At 42.2% G+C, this 20,871-nt stretch overlaps 1 protein-coding gene across 7 annotated transcripts in view; it reads right to left on the bottom strand.

Moving 5' to 3' along the window:
* The window catches only part of LOC138576642 (excitatory amino acid transporter 1-like), a 718,046-nt gene that overhangs the window by 47,950 nt on the left and 649,225 nt on the right, over window positions 1-20,871 (bottom strand). For all 7 annotated transcript variants that reach the window (XM_069649577.1, XM_069649571.1, XM_069649574.1 and 4 more), the window contains one exon: window positions 14,349-14,582. In XM_069649577.1, the coding sequence (XP_069505678.1) occupies window positions 14,349-14,582 (234 nt within the window). The remainder of the gene's footprint in view (window positions 1-14,348; window positions 14,583-20,871) is intronic.

The following is a 20,871-nucleotide window of genomic DNA, read 5'->3' on the forward strand; positions in this document are numbered from 1 at the left end:
TAGGCTGGAATGAATGGGAGAAAACTGCATAAAAGGCGAGGCTTTTGGCTTCGAAGGCAGAGTCGACCACTGGATGAAGGAAGCCGAAGAAGAACTTGGAAGAGATGCCTGCTGCAACTCCTGGACCATTGGTTTGCCTGGGGAAGCCCTGCTGCTGTGCTGAAGCTGATTTTGCCTCGACTAGAGAAGACTTGCAAAGACTGACTTCTCCCCTTGGGTTGGTGGGACAAATCGACCCCAAGACAAGCTCATCTGGAAATCCTCTCAGAGCTGGCTGTACTTCCCTTGCTGCTGCAGGAACCGTAGTGCCAGGAAGAGGAACACCAGAATCAAGTGAGTGTCTTTAAGTCAGACGCAAGCTCTAGGAAGATCCTCTGGACTCCCAGGAAGCAGGACTGACCAAGCCTGTGCCACCTCAGCAGAGTGCTGGACCCCTGATGCGAGGAAAGTCTGAAGTGGTATCCGAGAATCACGGTGTTGCTATTTGCTATAGACGCGAGGAGCTGAAACTGCAAAGCGACGCAGAATTGAAGTTTGTCCATTGCTGCCACTGACCTTCCCTTTGCAGTGCAGGTGTCCCCAGACGTCCTTCGTCTTGTCTCCATGACTAAGGGCCAGGAACAACGGGATCTGCAGAGCTGACCAGAAATGGAAGCCAACTGGAACCATTTCTTCTAACCAAAGGTACTGGAACACTAAGGTGACTTACCTCTTGTGTAGCCTTGCTTGTTCTCAGTTGAGACTTGTCTTGGTTGCCTTTGCAGAGTTGCTTGCAGCTTTGCCTTTCACAAGACTCCCAGCTTGTGGCCCTTCTGTGATTCTTTTTTTCTACAAAGACTTCTAAAACATTGTTCAAGACTTTTATTTACCTACAGGAAGTGCTTCTGTTCAATTAGAGTTTTGCTCAATTGACATTGGCTGGCCTGGCTCCCTCAAAGACTTACCTCTAACTTTGTGTTTTACCTTTCCTCCAGGAAAGGGTTAATTTACTTTGCATTGGAGGTTATAAAGTACTTACCTGCTTCAAAATATTTGTATAACCTTTTGTTTTAGTTCCAACCCCTTTTCATTGACACCAACTCAGTATTGCACTAAATGTACCAGTGATATATTAATGTCCACAGTGTCCTAGTTATTTAAGTCACCTCATGGTGTAGGAACCATCTGTGTGCCATCTCAAATGGGTTCTTGCTGATTTAGAGAAGCTAAGAGTGTGCATTTTGAAGTGTATTGTGTGTTGCTTATATATTGCTCCATTCTGAAGAAGGCTTATTGAACTGACTGTTAAATCAATAATTGTTTAATCAAGAAACCTTGAGTGTAAGAGTTTGTCTTGAATACTTGTCACTGTGAATCTCTGTGTAAACACACTACTACTCACATTGACCCCTCTTAAGATAGGCCAGGCTGCTCAGTCACACTACCAACCTGTGTATTGCAGACTTAGACCAACGTTTGGGTCCCTATTGACAGGCGATCAAGGTTACTGTAGTCTCCCAAAGGGTACTGCACACAATCTTGCCTAACAACCCCTGTCTTACTTACCTTTACTTTTTGGGTCCAGCATACACCTCTCTATGTGGAATGCTGGAGAGTTACATAGTAATTCCATCAATCCATTCCTTATGTAACATTTTGTTACAATAACTCACTTGAATGGCTGGTGGCAGTGGTTTCTTTTTTCTACCTAGTGACATGTATCTGCAGGCTGGTAGCTCAGCTGCAGTGCTGCACCCAAGGGTAACCATTTTCTTAAAATGGCCCCTGTCTTCTTTTTTCGCCTTTTCTTGTTAGTTTCCTCTGGGTTTTGGTGTGCCCGAGTGAAACCCGTTCCAATTGGCTGGCTGGCTGGCCTGAAGGACAGCCAACCTGCTCTGTGATTCACAGCCTAGGGCTGTGAATGAATGGGAACTTGCATAAAGAGCAAGGTTTTTGGGACTAAGAGCAGAGTCCACCACTGGAGGACAACATCCAAAGCAGAAGACAAGAGAAGACAACAGCAGCACCCTCCTGGACCGCAAAGTGCCCGGTGAAGCCCTGCAGGTGTGCCAACCCCGTTTTCTAATCGAAAGGGAAGACCCGTAAAGGATGACTTCCTCCCTTAGGCTGCAGAAGCCCAATACCCATACCTCTACCACGTGAGTGCATTTTCTTCTGAAATCTGAACTTGGCCAAATCTTTGTGGGCATCCAGAAGAGCCTAAAGAAGCAAGTAATCCATATCCAGAATCCCCTCACTAGAGTCCATGACCAAGGGATCAAGGAAATCCTAACCAGATGTTTTTGTTCTTCTTTGGTGTTGAGAAAAAGGTGCCAAAACCACTAAGAGCCACTGAATTGACAGAAATCCATTGGTGCCAAGTCCCTCTCTCGAGTGCTGCCATAGGAGCCTGCCAGTCATCCTCCCTTTCATCGCCATGACCAAGGACCAGGAACAAGGGTCTACTGCATTGCATCATGAAGGCAACCAGCTAGAACACTCTTCATTTCAAAAGGTACTGTGTGGCTTGAGGTATTTTATCCTTTTGCCATTTGGGATGCTTCCTGTCTTTGGGAGTGCGATTTAACCCTACACTAAGTTGACCTCAATTTACCTGCATTGGTCTTACAGCTTGTGCTTTCTAAAGGTGACTCCTCTCGAGTTGCTGCGATTTCTCTTTTGAAAACTATCTAAGAACATTTTTCTAAGAAGAAGAGCATCAGAACTTTGACTTTGTCCATTGACTTTGGCTGTCCTGGCTCCCTAAAGGCTGCCTTCTGAACCTATTGGCTTTGGCAGTGCTTGTTCCCTTACAGGTTTTAAATGTTCAACACTTTAATGCTGGGACTGCCTGCATCCATTTGAGAGAATCTAACTATTCGTATAACCGATCAGTCTGTTCTGATCTAACCCTAACCTTTCCTTCCTGATAAACTCCATATTGCAAAGGTGATACTATATAAATGCTATACTGACCTCAAATGACGTCACTTCCGGGTGCTGGAACATGTGAACATTACTCACCTGCTTTATTGTTCACTTTTTTAATTGAATCCTAACTTGGGATTAATGGTACAGCTAATTACTGCATTTTAAATAATGTGTTAAATATCTTTGTGTATAAATAAATAATGTATTATATAACCAAATGTGTACGTGTTTAATTGGATACTTGTATTGACTGATTTCATTGTACAGCTCTACAGCTCACATTACCCCTCTTAAAATAAGCCTGGTTCCTCAGTCACACTACCAACTTGTGTAGTACAGGCCTATATTAAAACGTGGGTTACCTAAAACCAAGAGGTAAGTCTTGTGTCGTCCCATGATCGATGTGGGTAAGCCATGAAGACTAAATATATCCTTTAAAAAGACTGAGGCCATTTCCACAGCAGAAGGGAGCTTGGGACGGGAAATGAAATGTGCTTGTCTACTGAAGGCATTGACAGTTACCATTATGGCAGTACAGCCTTGTGCTGGTGGTAGGTCGACAACATCTGTGGCAATGGTTTCCCATGGACGAGAAGGCAGAGAGGGCTGTTGTAGTTTCCCAACAATGGCTTGATTAACCTTTTTATTTTGCGCACATGTGGAACAGGTCTTCACGTACAGTTTCACATCCTTACTCGGGAGTGCTAGGAAATGACCTTTCTATTAGATAGATTGTAGGTAAGGTGCCACAGTGTCCTGCTGCTCTACTGTCATGACATAACGAGAGTATTTGTTGTTGTTAAGCAGGATCGGCTACAGAGATTGTGTGCTCCTTACATAGTAGTCCCTCCTTTTTATGAGACCCCAGCTTCCAGAGTAGCATGAGTGTTGTCCTTCAGAAAAAGAGAGGTGCTTTCTTGGAGCCTCTGGATAAGAGTGTTGATATGAAACAAGAAAACTTTAGATCCCCGAAGCTTCCTTCGGGGCTGTCGATTGGTTTTAGTACTAGCGTCTTTCCTTGATAAGGCATCAGCTACAGGATTAGCTGAACCCGGTATGTAGGTGACAAAGAAATCATATGGAACAAAGAAATAGGCACAGCAGGCCTGCCGGCTCTTCCTGCACTTGAGATTTTGCAAGTTGCACAGGTTCTTGTGTTCTGTCCTGATTTCTACTGCATGCTGGGCCCCTAAAAGGAACCCAGCATCCAGTATTCACATTGAGTGAATGCTGTTTTGATGGCGAGGAGTTCCTTTTCAAAGACGGTGTAATTCTTTTCATGGCGAGACAAGGTATGGGATAGATATGCCAGAGGATGTTCCATGTAATCCAACTGTCTTTGCAGGAGGACTGCTCCTAGGGCATTATCAGAGGCATTGACCGCCACAATGAAAGACGATGAAGGATCCGGCTGACTAAAGATGGGAGCCGAGGAGAAGGCAGTCTTCAGGTGAACAAAAGCGCTGTCTGCCAAAGACAACGTCTTTTTTCTAGCAAGTTAGTCAAAAGGTAGGACAACAATGGCGTAGTTGTGAATGAATTTCCTGTAGAAATTGGAGAGACCAAGGAACTTTTGGATATCCTTCACGGAGGTAGGTAGTTGTAGGCCACTTCTGAATGGCATGGATCTTACATTGGTCCATTTGGACTCCCTTGCTGGATAATATGAATCAAATATAGGGCACTCTTGTAACTCCAGACATTTATCTGGTTTCACCTGGAGATGGTTGTTCTGCAATCTAAGCAGCACCTCTTTTACATGACAATCATTGTCCGAAGAGTTCCAAGAATAGACTAAGATATCGTCCAGATGTATAATCATGGTATGAAATAGGAAAACTGAGAAGATATGATCAACAAACTGCGGAAATACTGAAGGTGCATGACCTTATACTGAAAGTGGCCTAACGGTGTGCAGAAGGTGGTCTTCCACTCGTCGCCTTCCCTGATCCTTAGCAAATGGTAGGCCCTTCCGAGGTCAAGCTTGGTAAAAATGACTGCACCTCGAACCACCTTCAGAATGTCATGTACAAGAAGGAGAGGATATCTGTTTTAACAGAGACACTGTTAAGGCCCCTGAAGTCTAAACATGGGCAGAGCTCTTTACAGTCTTTTTTGGGCACAAAAAATAACGATGCTCTGCATGGTGCTTTCTATTTTAATAGTTTTTATTGTTTTAAATATTGAAAATGATACAAATGTCAACAGATTACAGACTTATATGAAACAAGAACCATTAAGAATTAACATAGTAAATGTTTTGATCAATTGCAATTGACTTTCTATATGACAAATTCATTTGTCAAATTCACCTACGAATATAATATGAACTATAGTAGGTAGCACCAACATTAAAATAACAATTTGTATATGAATAATTGTAGCTCTAGTCTGTAAAAAGTGATTTATGTGTAGAGATTATAGAGATGAGGGGGGAGACGTACAGGGAGACGTACAAGAGACACACAAGAAACAGGAGGGTGAAGGATAGGGGGAGAGGGTATATGATATTATTTCATAGGGATAATCAAATCATTTCTAATATTGTGTAGTTCAGGCATTTCAGTTTGAGTATAGACTTATGGATAATGAGGAAGACATAAATGTATAAATTCATGTACCATGAGCAGTTGCATTTAAACAGTTAAGATACCTGGTGAAATAGTACCATTTAGCATTATATTTGGGAATTGTGTTTTGATTATTTGCCATGCACATTTCCAATTTATGAGTGTTACAAATAGTGTTCCACCAAATTTTGGTAGAAAGCAAACTAGAGTCTTTCCAGTTAGCAGTGATGCATTTTAAAGCTATACAGATGAATAGATCATAAAGTCTAGCAGAGTCAGATGGGATAAAAATTGTAATTGCTAAGCTTCCTAAAAATATATTAACAGAGGAAAAAGGAACATCAACACAGAAGATCCATTTGAGAAACTTCCAAATTTCGTGCCAAAATTTAACAATATATGAACATTCAAAAAACATATGCATATACGTGGTGGGAGATATGCCACATGTCCAACATTTTGCATTATAATTCGGATTAGACTTAGCCAATTTGGACGGAGTAATGAATGATCTATGAATGAAGAAATAATAGTGTGAAATATTTGCTGACACCGATATTTGTTTAATTTTGGAAAACAGGCGGAGCCAAATATAATCTTCAAACATGTGGCCTAAATCGAGTTCCCATTTCAGACGGATAGGGCAAATCTTAAAAGTTGAGGTGAGCAAATTATATATTTTTGAGGCTCTAACTTCACTAACCATGGTGAGGTGCATTAGTCTAAAGGCATCTGGAGTAAGAATTTTATTAGAAAATTGGGCAAGTGCATCAAGACATGAATTAATTAAGTTATTGTAAAATTGAAAGTCCTTCTGAGGTATATTAAATGTGGTAGAGAGTTGCTGGAAGGAGAGGATATAAGGGCCATCTATAATGTGTTGGATGAATCCGATACCTTTTTGAATCCATGTTTTGCGATTAAGGCTCTTATTATTAATTACGATGTTCTTATTATGCCATAATGATGGGGAAAGATGCTTATTGGGGGTTATAGTATGGGGAAAGAGAAATGTTTGTAGAGCTATTACTGATGCTTTAATAGGATCCAAAATATTTTTAGATGAATGTTTGAATATGTATATATAATCAGTGATATTATGTGGTTGAACTACTTGTTTTTCTAGTGTACACCAAGTCGTGATGTCGCCGGATATAGGATCCATGAACCATTGACGGGATTGTTTTATAAGAAATGCCGAGTGATATGACTAAAAGTCTGGGAATCTAACGCCCCCCATGTCATAGGGAGCTTTTAGTTTAGTCATAGCAATTCTTTTACTTTTTCCTTTTCCCCAAAGAAAAGGAAGTAGTATCGAGTAAATGGATTTAAAAAAGGAAAGGGATAATGGGACGGAGAGGAGCTGCAAATAGTATAGAATTATGGGAGAAAGCATCATCTTAATTGTATCTAAACGCCCCCACCAGGAGAGGTAGAGTGGAGACCATTTGGATGTAAGATCCTTCAGGGTGTCCAGTAGTGTTATAGTGTTGAGTTTGATAGTATCTGGGATAGTTGGGGCAAAACGAAGACCTAAATATTTAACTGAGCTACTGCACCATTTGAGGCCGAAAATGTCAATGTCGTGTTTAAGACAATATGGATTTTAGGGCATAATTTCTGATTTCTGTGTATTTAATTATATCCTGAGACCTGACCAAATTGCGATAGTGCACTCAAGAGGTTTGGAATGTGAAGTTTGGGGTTTTTAATTAAGATAAGAATATCATCTGCATATGCGGCTATTTTATTTATTGAGGCACCGACTTGAATTCCCAGGATGTTTTTGTTAGATCTTATTAATTCAAGTAGCGGTTCAAGAGAGAGGATATATAATAATGGTGAGAAGGGGCATCCCTGACACGTTCCTCTTAGTAAGGGAAAAGAGGAGGAAGTCTGACCATTTAAGTAGATAGCGGATTTGGGGGCAGATAAGTGATATACATTTTTCACCACAACCATGCCAACGTAGAGTTTGAAACATAAAATTCCAATCTACATGATAAAAAGCTTTTTCAGCATCTAATGCAATAGCCGCATAACCTGGAGTGTCTTTTTTGTCATTGGCTGCAAGGTTGATGGCGTTTAGTAGGAGTCTGGCGTTGGAGGATATGTTACGTCCTTTTACATAACCTGTTTGATCTGGTTTAATTAGATTTGGGAGTGAGGATTCTATTCTGTTGGCTAGTATTTTGGCAAAAATTTTGGTTTCTATATTGATAAGGGAAATAGGTCGATAATTGCTGGGAAGAGTAGGATCTTTGTCAGGTTTTGGAAAAATGATAAGTAGAGCTTCTGAAAAGGATCCGGAGGAACATTTTCATGAAATGAAATATGAAAAAAGTTTTTTTAAGTTTTGGGGTTAAGAATTGGGAAAATGTGTTGTAGAATTCGGTAGATAGTCCATCAGGGCCGGGTGCTTTACCTTTTCCGAGGCCATGGATGGCTTTGGTAATCTCGATGGAGGTAATGTCATTTTCAAGGTGAGATAGATCAATTTCAGGGTAGGTGGTTCGACTGATGTTGTTCAAAAAGGAATCAATGTTATGTTTGGGGATGGCACATTCTGGAGTATAGAGATCGGTATAACATTTTCTAAAGCATTCCAGTATTTCATCAGACCGATGATGCGTTATACCTGATTTGTCTTGGATGTGAGAGATTTGAACTTTTTCTATTTTGGTTTTTAAATAGGAGGCAAGCATTTTACCTGCCTTATTAGAAGTTTGATAAATCTTTGTTTTGTATTTAAGTATAGTACCCGCAGCTAACTCTGTGATTTCTTTATTGATTTCAAAGTGTATTTTAATAACTTGTCGTAGGTTTGCTGAATTAGTGTTCGTATAGTAGTGTTGTTCTGCAAGAGTGAGTTTAGAATATAGTTCATCAAGATGTTTTTTTCTAATTTTTTTATTCTTGACTGAGAGGGCCATTATATGACCTCTAAGAGCCGCTTTGAAAGCATCCCAATTATTGACAGTGGAGGTATCGTGGTCTTGGTTGTCATTAAAATATTGTTGAATGAAAGCATTAATAGATTGAATAGACTTTGAATCATTTAAAAGAAAATGATTAAGTTTCCATCTGGAAGCACCTCTGTTTATATCTGTAAAGGAGAAGGAAGTGACGACCGGAGCGTGGTCAGAAATAATAATGTTGGATATTTTGGAGTCTATAATGGATCCAGATAGGGTCTTAGTAGCAAAGATATAGTCAAGACGTGATAATGTGTTGTGAGGGGGGAATGGAAGGTATAATCCAAATGTGTAGGATGAGATATCCTCCAAGAATCAATTAGTCCTGTTTCCCCTAGACAGTTCACAAAGGATTTGTGAGTTTTGTTGGGTTTAAACATGCAGCTGGATTTTCGATTTAAAAAAGGGTCTAGGACCTGATTGACATCACCACACATTATCAAATTGGTGAAGTTATTTTTCAGAATCATTTGTTTAATATTATTCCAAAAGGAGGGGTCTGGTAATGTAGGTCCATAAATATTGAGAATTGATACTTGTGTCGTGTCAATTAAAAGTTTTACCCAAACCCATCTTCCATGTGTGTCTGCGTCTTGGGCAACAACTTTGTAGGATTGTTTTTTACTAATTAATATAGCAACTCCATTTTTCTTGGATATAGCTGGACTGGAGATAACCTCCTTCACCCAAAGAGACTTAAGTTTCATTGTTTCTTTGAGGGATAAGTGTGTTTCTTGCAGGCAGGCTACTGTTGGTTTAAATTTATTCAAGATAAGACTTTACATCTTTTCATAGGATTCTTACAACCCTTGATGTTCCATGTTATGCATTTAAAGATCATTTAGCTAGAAGAAATTTGGTATTCATACAACTTATAGCTATAATGCGATAATAAAAATATAACATTTGTCATTTGGTTAAAATTATATATACCCCAATATTTAAACAGAAGGAAGGAACATAGGTGGTCAGGGAGGGGAGAAAGGGGTTCGATCAAACCTTGGAGGGGAGTATACCATGTCAAATGAATGATTTTAGAGATCAAACAGGACATGAGAGAAGGATTTGTAGGGAAATATAAATAGGGGATAGGAAACGCCAACTGGGTCGCTAATTAGAAAAAAGCGACCACCAGTGGAAGAGGGACCCAAAAGAGCACCCACCCCACATAATAAATTTCATTGTAATATCATTGCATTAGGTAAATAAGAACATAAGAATATAAGAGTAAAATAATTGAGACTTGGTTTCAAGTAGTGGGTGAAGTTGAAGCCTCAGCTGGAGAGGAGGTGTCCATGTTTTCATTTTTAATGGATTGTATGAAGAGCCTTAAGTCGGCAGGATCATCAAGTACTGCAGAGCGTCCTTCATATGTTACTTTACTTTTGGGTGAAACAATCCATAGCGGACATTAAGTTGTTTTAGAGCAGGACGGAATGCCAAAAAAACTTTTCTTCTTTGTGCTGTACTTCTAGCCACATCCTGTGAGATAAATATTTTACTGCCGTGCCAAATGAGAGATTTACATTCTTTAACTGTCGAGATAATAATTTGTAGTTGAGAGTATTCCAAAAGGTAAAATATTAGTGTTCTTGGTGTCTGACGAGATGATGAAGAGACCGAGGGCTGACCAATCCTATGGGCTCGTTGTATATTAAAAGTAGTTTCCAGAGGCAAATGTAGTATGGCCAGTAAAAAATGTTGTAGGAAGACAATGGGGTCAGTACCCTCAGCTCCTTCAGGAAGGCCTGAAATGCGTAGGTTATTGCACCTGCTGCGATTTTCTAAGTCTTCATTATGCTTTTGGAGTTCTTTAATGGATTTCTCCAATTGCGTAACCTTTGGAGAAATATCTTCAAGCACGCCAATTCTTTTCTCGGCCTCTTCCACTCTGTTGTTAACACCCATCCACCTTTCATCTAGTTGCTGTAGCTTAGTATTTGTGGTTTCAATGAAGGGTTTGAGTGCCCTTATTTCAGCAAGAATGGCTTTAATAGCTGGGTCTGAAATACCTAGTGGAGGTGGTGAGTCACTTTTGGGTCTTTTCAGAGTAGTTGAAGAGGAGGTAGCATCTTTAAAAGAGGTGCCATTGTTTTGGTTAGCTTTGCTGGTTGCCATATCTGAGCAAATGTTAACAAGTATAAGTAGTTATGGCATATGATTCTTTGTAGAAGATATTTATGATGACAGGTAGTATATAATTATTACATCCATATTATTCTTAAAGCTTGACTCTGAGCTAGAGAGACCAAAAAATGGAAAAACCCAGAATAATAAGGCCTATACTGCTGGAGATTACAATAGATTTGTTGTTTAGAGCGGTTATCCAAAAATAGAGGTTTGTACCTGTGGAGCTGTAGGAATAAACCGGTTGTATGATTATATTCCTGTCTGACTGTACAATATAGGAAAGTTCAGCAAGAAGGCATGGCAGTGATGTAAAATTTAAAGGAGAGATGGGTTTTTGCAGAAGGGAGACTGAATAACGTGCTCAGTATTATAATTTTCTGTATGACTTTATAATGTAGCCTGCAGCCCCTTCAATTTCTTTTAGTCTTCTAAATAAGGTTGAAGACTTGTGTTACCACTGTTATTAATCAAACTTTTCCGTCTTTTCTAATATTTTAAAAGTATCCTTTTTTTAATTTTTTTTAACCTTTACCTTCAGTATGCTTTCATGTAATATGTTAGTAAGTTCGCTTTAAGACTGTTTCTTACTGTTATTTTGTTTCTTTATCTTGATTTCCAGCAGGTGGCGCACCCGTAGGAAGGTGCTTGAAGTCTAGGCCCAGTGCGTGTTGTCAGCTGATAAGGAACGCCGCTCCTCTCCTCACGAGGGGCGGTTCGCGTTCCGACGTACGTCCGATGCGGAAGCTTGTGAGAGGTGCTTGCAGCGTGTGGAGCCTTTCTGCACGCCGGAGCCGCGGATAAGTTCCACCGAGTGAGAGCGGGATGTCAACAACGCTCGACACGAAGATTAAGGTAAGTTTAATTAAATAAAATGTTACCTAATGCAATATTAATTTTATGTGAGGCGGAGCTGATCCTCTAGGCAGCCATCTTGCCTCGGCGCCTAGCCACGCCCCCCCCCTGCATGGTGCTTTAGATTTGGTAATGAGGCCGTTCTATAGATGGATGTGTAAATACTCCAGGGGAGCCTTTTTTCAGATTCTGAGTACGAACATGCGACCAAACGGAACTATCGACGCCGGAACCAGATTGATGGCGCAGTCATATTACTGATGAGGTGGCAGTGTCTTCACAGGTTGTTCTCTGAATATATAAAAATGTTCATGATAGTCTTCTGGAACCGACTGAATATTACCAATGGGTGTTTTCGCCAAATGTTCCTAGCTCAAGGTAACAGGTTGAGTCGATATGGTGGAAAGGAAGCAATGCTCCTTACAGAAGGGAGATGAGAGATGCACCAAATGAATGTCCAATCTATAGCGGGATTGTGACACTGGAGCCATGGCATGCCTAAAACTAGAGTGTAGTGTGCGGCTTTGATTAGGTCAAACACAATGATTTCCAGATGATTGGTAATCTTTAGGAGAGTAAGTAGAGTGTGTGTTGTTATCTGTCCAGAATTTAAGGGTTAGCCATCTATCTCTTCCACTGGTTGTGCTTCATTGTTTAATTCCTAGGGAATATTGTTCCTCTGCGCCCATTCAACATCCATGAAGCAACCAGCGGCTCCACAGTCTATGAGTGCAGATGTCTATTGTGTGATCGTTGATAACCAAAGACAACCAATCAGGGATGCGGTGTGGTTGGTAGAGGAGTGCAAGTCTTGAAGGGACTGATAAGACATTCTCCCATTCAAACATCCCTATATTGGACAGGGATATTTATTTACCAAACGTCTGGGTGGAACCAGGGGGTAGTCTTTTAACAGATGTGATTTGGCTCCACAATACATACAAAGACCCATTTCTCCAAGTCACTTTCGTTGTTCACCTGACAGGGGTCCTTGAGCGCAGTGCCCAATTGCATAGGCTCAGGTTCCAAGGATCTGGACTCCATAGTCATGGTAGGTCAAGAAGAATAACAACCTTTCCTTTTTTCGGTCTTGCGCTCTTGCATATGATAATCCAGCTGCATGACTAATCACAAGAGCTCAGGAAAGGAAGATGGATGGAGTACCTCTGATAATTCATCCTTCAATTCCTTTGTAACCCACGCCGGAATAATGTGAATTGTGCCGATTCTGACCACCCAGTTTCGACAGTGACTTGTTTAAAATGGGTAATGTAAGACAACAAATCCCTTGAGCCTTGGGAAAGGTCCAACAGTACCTTTTGAGCAGAATACATCAATTCAGGACGGTCAAACATTTCTTTGAGTGAGCGAAGAAAGGCAGGATAATCCCTCATAGTGGGACTGCCCAGTGTAACCAGGCTGGTAGCCCAGGTTAATGCATTCTTAGTTAAGTTGGAGACCATGAAACCGATTTTTGCCATATCAGACGAAAAGGACAGTGGTCGAAATGAGAAGTACACTGAACATGCATTAACAAACTCAGTTTCTTCGGGCTACCATCAAATTTGTCCATATTAGGTAAAGCTGGGGTGGGGGTTCGACCCGCAAAGTCTCACGCACGGCCATCAACTGCCGTAGAGTGGTATTTTCCACCTTTAAGGATTGAACCTTGTGGGATAATGACTGGACCGCATTCATTAATACTTGTAACTGGGACTTGTTGTTTAGTCGTCTCAAACTGTGAGAATCCGTCTCACTTACTATCTGAGCAGCGGAGACGGAACAGCCAGAAGGTGCATGAACCAAGTGGTCTGTTTCCTTCTCCTGGCTGTTCGGACCAAACGGGCGAGCAGGGAAAGACCTAGTTGTTAGGCCCCAACGAGGGAAAAAGGGTTAGACCTAGAAAAGAACCCTTGTGTTGGTTTCTCCTGAAGCTTGATGGTGATGTTCCAGGAAGTTACTGAGCAACGGCTTTATTAGATGGAAGAGAGCGCCAGAGGCAATCCAAGTTGGAGTAAAATGGGGAACAAGAGGACTGTTGTAGGCAATAGGAGCAAGGAAGGCATGCAAGAGGCAGGAATAACAAATTACAGGAGGACAGCCATTTATAAGAAAAGGAAGAATTTAGCTATCTAACAGAACAGGGAGCATCAATAGGCAGGATACCTTTGTTGGGTGAGGCGCTCCCATTGCTTCAGGAACTGTTCTTACGTCGGGAGACGCTGATGCACAAGATGCCAGTGGCCATCTTGAGAAAGACCAGACCGTGCAAGTGCTAGCTGCCAAAGCCATAATGGCACAACACAAGGTGCTCAGTGCCAGCGAACCCAGGGAGTCTGAGTTCTGACAATCATAGACAACCAGAGAGAAGAGATGTCACTCCAGAACCTTGGTTAAAACGTATCCCCGTAATTGCTGGCTACCCATCAATAATTCTCCATGACATATATAAGAACATCATCCCAGTAATCGCAAAATAAAATGATTATAACCCCTTCAGTGTAAAACTGAAAAATATCATTGGCAAAAGGGTTTTAAGTAGCTTCTGAACAGGGATCACTGAGAAAGGAGAATTGTGGTATACTTTTATGCATGTGTTTGTGTTCAATGTGTTCTAGGTTTCCTGGGAGTGGATGGGATGGAATCATGGTGATCTTCGGTGGTGCATGAACATGCAGTTACGGGGAAGGGTGTCTTGGGGGGGCCGACCCCACCCAAATTAAAATACAACATAAACAAAAATACAAATTTTAAAAAAATCAAAGAAAGATTTCAAAGTAATGCCTTTACCTCAAAGTTATTTATTCTGGCAAAAAAACATGGACCTATTTCAGAATAGTAATTACACTCTGGTACCACATTTAGATGCAAAGCCTGAGTATTGAAACACGTTTGAAAAGATCCTCCCTACCTTGATGATGTCCCAAATGCAGTGATGAGGGCCTGGAGAAGCCCACCAATGAAAGTCCAAGGATTCTTTCGGGTGACAACAAAGTAAATGAGCGGCAAGACAAAGAGGGCGTGTATGAGCAGCCCGATGATGACTGTGATGGTGTACATTCCCAACTGCCCGCCCATGAGGGCCAAGTCCTCCATCTCAAGGATTTTACCCGAAATCAGGAACATGATTCCAATGGGGGCATACCTATGGAGAATGAGGAAGAGAAGCACATCAGCAAAGAATCATCCAAAAGACTGTAGTCGTTGTGTGACCAAAGTCGTCATCCATTTTATGTCTCACAGGCAATCTTACACATTAAGATTTTTTTAATTAATTTGTTATTTGTTACGCGTACCATAAAGCAGAAATGTGTTTCAAGGCGCATCAAGGCAAGGTAGGGGGAGGAAAGGGAAAGGAGAGCAGGGGATAAAAAAAAACCTTGTTAAAATGTCTTGAAACATTGGGAAACGTGCAAGTGGTATAGCATGAGAGCAGGAGAGAGGGGGTAGGTGGAGGTGCAGGGAGGGAAGGGGGGAAAACAAAATGCTCTGACTAGGTTGTGAGACGATTTAGAACATGCGACTGCCGAGACATAAAACTGGGGGTAAAGGGTGGATGTGGAATTTAGAAGGGGAGAAGGTAAGAGTACACTATGCAAACAGTTAATAAGTGCAGAAACAGGTAGGTAAACTGCATAAGGAGAAACCGGTCATGCAATTGTGGTAAGCAGGTAAGAGTTACTATAACTTGGGAAAGCCACGTCTCGGGAGTATAGCTCAGGGGCAATGTACTTGCCTGGGAAGGAAGATAACGTGGAGCAACACAGGTTCGATCCCCGGGTCCACGCTTAGAAACCTCTGAGTATTAAGCGCCTTATAAATAACCAATTATAATTATTACAAACAAACAAAAAGGTTTGAGGGGCTACATCAGGCATGCAGGGAGCCAAAAACATCACACGGTTTCAGAGTGATCAATGGTTGTAGGTAAGACAGTCAAAGGTGGTTGCAGGAAAAGTCAATACAAACAAGCAAGGAAGCAAAGTCAAAACAGTGGTTGCAGGAAATGTTCATGCAACAAGGATCCAGAGTCAAACCAAATGTTAAAGGTAGGTAAGGAAGTGGGGAACACAGCACAGGGCAGTGAGCAGAGGTCAGTAGGGTAGAGTGGGGATAGAGAGCATAAGGAAGCCCAGGCTGCAGGTTCAGTACCAGTGCGTGCAGGTAAGCAAGGGGAGAAAAGGCAAGTAAAACAGAAGTAGCAGCTAAGAAAGGAAAAAAGGGGCACATAGGGAGACAGACAGAGCAGGTTGGCGGAAGGCGTAAAAGAAGGGCGGAGAGAGCCACAGTGGCAAGTGGAAGAAGGCGACAGCCAGATGGAAAAAAACAAGGCTACACAAGTGAGTGTGAAAAACGGAGCGCCAAACCAAAAAGAGGAGAGAGTATCGGGATGGCGGGGGAGGGAGAGAACCACCAGAACGAGGCAAAGCAGGACCAGGAGAGAAAGGGGTGCGGTGCCTGGGGAGCGTGGGGAACAACCGAAGATGGAGACAAAGATGGACCAGAAGGAGAGAAAGGGTCGAGGTGGCTGGGGAGAGGGAGAACCACTGGATGTTAGGCAGAATCATATCTAGTGTCCTTTGGGAACACCACACACAATTAAGACTACACGTGACAGTATAAATTCACCTTTGGTACAAGCCTGTACTACACAGTAAAGTGGTAGCGACGGCTGAGCAGCCAGACTTATCTCAAGAGTAAAGTAAAGTGAGCAGTATCAATAGTTACACAAAGGACAGCAATCACTATGATTCAAACAAACACTGACTCAAGGTTTCTGAGTAAAATAATATACCTTTATTTACACATCAGTTGTAAAACAATTCACTAAGTAAAGCAGCAGAAAAATCACACTCTAAATATACTACACAACCCCCAATTAATTCTGGACAAGTTAAGCTCAAAATGAAGTGTGAGCAAAATGGCACTCCAGCAATTTGAAAGGGAGGGAAAGACAAGAATATACAAAATTAAGCAGCACGAACAAGTAAGTAGGCAGGGCAATCTAGAAAAAGGCTTGTTACAATGAGGATTCAAATCAATTGGCCTGGGCAATGTAAATGTTACAGAGGCTTTGCAGAGGATCACACAGTTCAGAGTAGTTCGCAGTTAAGTCTTTGCAAAGAGTTCGAAACGAAGTTTGTCGGAAGAAAAGTTACTTAAAAGAGTAGAGAAGGACAACCCCCGGATTGGCGAAAGATTTCAAACACTTTCACCGTGGTTGAACAGAACGAACAACCGGGTTAGAACAGTACCTTAAATGAAGAAGAAGGCTGTAGCTGAGGCAGAAGTTCCTGGCAGGTCCTGCAGGCTCACGGTTCCTGAAGCGACTGTCGGACTGACATGAAGTAGGAAGACTGGACTGCACTGCTCACGGAAAAACCAGCAGCAGAGCAAAGCAACAAATAAAAGGTGCACTCCTTAAAACCCAAACAGGGTCTGGTCCTCCTGGCTATCCGGTTCACTAAAGCTATGCACAGCAAATTCGACCAGGGGAGGGAGGCCTTGCTTGGTGTTTGGCGAACTGGTTGGTCCCACCAGCTCAAGAGAAGAAGTTTCCTTGTAGATCTTCTCTGTCGTCGAAATTTGGAGATTCGGACCCGCAGCAGGGCTTCACCGGGAGGTTCAGTCGTGGTAGTGGTCCTCTTCTTTCAGCTTCTCTTCGGTTCTCTCAATCCAGTGGCGACTCTGCCGTCCAAGCCCCAGAGACCTGCTTTTTATGCAGTTTACCCCTTTCACACAGCCTGGCTGTCAATCACACAGCAGGGTGGCTGTCCTGGCGGGACAGTCACCACAGCCAATCATACAGAGTGCGACATGGATCTCCAAGCAGACCCTGTGCAGGGAGTCTCATACCCCTCCCTCACATCCTGTCCCCCTCAGACATTCAGGCGCCTAAGGAGGGCTTTTGTCCAGAATCCTGCCAAAGGACAGTGAACAAAGGAACCAAACCTGGTTTGGCACGCAGGGAAAACACGAGAAAGACCTTTAAAAAAAGAAATGGCAAATAAACCCAGCCGGAACCAAATAAAAGTAACTGGGGTCCAGCGGATTTAAGTTTGAGGCTGCTAACTTAGCCTAAAACAGTACCAAGGCTATTTACATAGAGTGCGGTAGGAAAAATAGGGTAGATACCACTGCCACTAGCCAAATCTTAACTAAATAATGTTCCATGGGAGACAGACAAAAAGGGATAACTGTTAACCCTTTCCAATACTCTATTGAAGATAGTTTGTACTGGGTCTGTGAATTTAAAAAGAGTAATAAAGTCAATGGCAACTTTTCATGTTCTGAGAGACAGTAGTCAGTCCCAGAATATGGAGTTTAAAGTGGGAAGTCTGTAAAAAGACCACCCCGTGTCACTGCACTAAGGGTGCTGTGTAACACATAGTAAAAAGATGATGCCTCAAGCTCCATAGTCTATGAACACAAAAATGTTAAACACACACAGCAAAACACATTTAAGAGTGGGACAAAAGGGTCACACTGTTACCAGGTGAAAAAAATAAATCCTAGAAATGCAGCAAACAGGAGACAATATTTATAAAGAACAATGAACAGGAAACAGAGTGAAACGAGGGTAGAGGGCTACAATAGTGGCGCAAGTGAGGTTAGGGATCTGGAAGGTATATCAGAGTGAAACGAGTGGCAGACAATATAAGTGAACGCCAGGTAGCAGGGGATCATGCCTTCCTTACCTTAAGGAAAGGAGGTGTAGCAGGAAGCGCCACATCAGTGGAGGAACGCTGAAAGATCAGGTGAGGGGGTAAATCGGGGGAATAGGAGCAGGGAGACGCACCAAACACCCTCAAATCAGAGGATGCAGTCAGGATCTTCTCTAGCAATAAGATCCACACTTGTATCCCTACTGAGTAAGCAGAGGGACACAAGGGAAATGCAAGGTAGCCCTGTGATTTAGTAGCTTACCCTATGTAACCCTGGAGTGCACAGTGGCTTAGGGGACACATGCAAGACCTGTCAGTAATTGTCAGCCACGTGTCACCTGCAAAAGGTAAAACTGTAATTAACGAAACTTGTGATGGAAGAAACATGTGATGGACCACACGTCTGTCATAAAGAAAGTGCCCCGGATCCTTTGTCCCTGGGGCACTGTGCAAGTGCAGGATCTGATTTTTTCAAAATCCTGTTAATAAATGGTGAGCACAATAGTGCATCCTGCAAATAACTATACAGCAAAGTGAAAATGAAGCCTTAGGTTTAGCACAAAAAAATACCTCCGACAACAAGACAGCTGTATACCCAAACTGGCAGCCATGTGACAAGCCAGAGGGATAGCAGGAGCACAATGCTGTGCACCATGGGTTCGATACCGGGAAGACCTCCTCGGAGCCCTTCAACTAAGGCCAATAAATTGCGTTCTGTGATTGGGTAATACCAGTGACATTAATTATTACATCACTTAGAAGCTGGAGGAATCCAGCATGAAGTGTAATATTAATCGCCACATTATTATCAACTAACCCTCACCTTCCCCAAATGGATTTACCCATTACATAAAAGGTTTCAGTAGTACAATAGCTATGGTAGCAAGTGAACGATACATTATAGTTGTGCGGAACGACTCTAATGGCCACTGGCCCGTGTTATAACTCCTGTGCAGAACGAAAACACCCTGAAGAGGGAAGAAAACAAACTAATCACTGTAGTCTGCTGTAGTAAAAGAAGGCATAATGAGGCCCCCAAAATAAACTAAAGTCGGCTAACCTAAAGTATGCAGCAAAGGGGTCTCCATCCCTGCGCTGCAATCAAGGCCTTGTGTGATGGCCTCTGGGGGGAGAGGGGGCAACCGGTGAGCATGAGCTTCAGCCCTCCCTTTTGGCCAATGTGGCGGGGGCCCATAGTGTCATATCTCACCTGTGTCTGAGGGCATGATAATTTCTTCCTTCTTTCTACTTAAAACGGGCCTGGGGAGGCACGCTCTTTTCTTCTCCCTTTAATCCATATGCTTAGCCGTGAAAAGATGTTTGGGTTCTTTTTTATTCTCCTTTTTAATCACCCCTGAAGCTCCCGGTGCAGTGGAATGTTTTTTTTCCTGCTCCCTCACCAAGATCCTGATATGGGGGTTGTCCCCACTTGTCTGACAGGGTATCCAATCCTATTATCATTGTTCAAAAATTCTAATTGAAAAATAGAGAACAAAATATATGGATGTATTACAATTTCGATTAAAAAGAAAAAATCCCAATGAAATTAATCTATTCTTATAAATGAGAGGCTTTGGGTTCGGGAGGTTTGGGTGATGGGGCAGTAGGGGGAATTGGGGAATGCCCCCCTAAATATTGTAATAACATTAAATATATTTATCATTCATCTTAATGAAAAACCTTAAACATATTACACGGGCTGGAGTAGTGGCCGTGTAGTTATGATTAAGTTGCTCAATTCGTAGTAAGGGCACTTTTTGGGCAGCTTATAACGTTTCCCTCCCTGGATGAATCCTCACGAAGTATATGGCCCCCTCGGAAGGATTCTGCCAAGTTTGGTGGGGTTTCGTACCAGGGGAGCAAGGTTAATAGGGGGTCCCATAATTTGTGGAAATCCTCAGACGCAATGGAAAAAGATGTTTTCTCACATCTACAACCCAAACTGCTGGATGGATTTTCACAAAATTTGCGGCAGGAGCAGCGGTTTGGTCCCGAATGCATGCTTTTATAAATTTGGCGTAAATCCGTTGAGTAGGCTTTTTTTTTTAAACTGACAAAAACTAGGTCAAACCAAATAAGTGACATCTGGGTTCGGTCCGCAGACACCCCTTTGGACCAATCAGGTCCCGGCGTGATGTCCACGGACATCGGACGCACCCGCTGATTGGATCGTGAATAACGTGAGCTGCCTCAGATATTTTGAAATGGTCACCATGTTGGATTCGCAGACAGCCACGGTTATCCACAGACATTGCGGTAAAAACATATTAAAAAATAAAACTTTGCACTTGTCAAACTAAGGAAACAATCTCTGGAGAGTTGAGGGGTGATGAGGAAGGGATAGGATATGGCCATAAAAAAACGTTTTTTTTTAATCTCTGAAGTCTGCAAATGGATGTTCGGGGGCAAGCCCTGCGATGTCCGCCAACATCTGAGATGTTTCAGATGCCTATTTCTGAATTACAGGTTTGGAAAAAAGCAGTTTTTGGATGGCCTAGAACTTTGGCGCCAGGCAATGAAACTGTATGAAACTATGCAGTGTCATTCTAGACCTGATCCTGAATGGTTCTGCAAAGTTTGGCAGTGTTTTGCCAAGAGGGAGCACAATTAGAGGTAATTCAAGTGTTTGAAAGGCTTATAAATCTTGTGCCATTAGACGAATCTGCACAAAAGTTTGCAAAAAGATTTTAGACCCATATTGGAATGTTTTTGCAAAATGTTGTCAAGAGCGGGCAAAATTAGAGCGAGGTCTCAACATTTTTAGATGGC

Source organism: Ambystoma mexicanum, chromosome 1p (assembly GCF_040938575.1).
Source record: "Ambystoma mexicanum isolate Mex_15411 chromosome 1p, UKY_AmexF1_1, whole genome shotgun sequence".
Lineage (NCBI taxonomy): Eukaryota > Metazoa > Chordata > Amphibia > Caudata > Ambystomatidae > Ambystoma > Ambystoma mexicanum.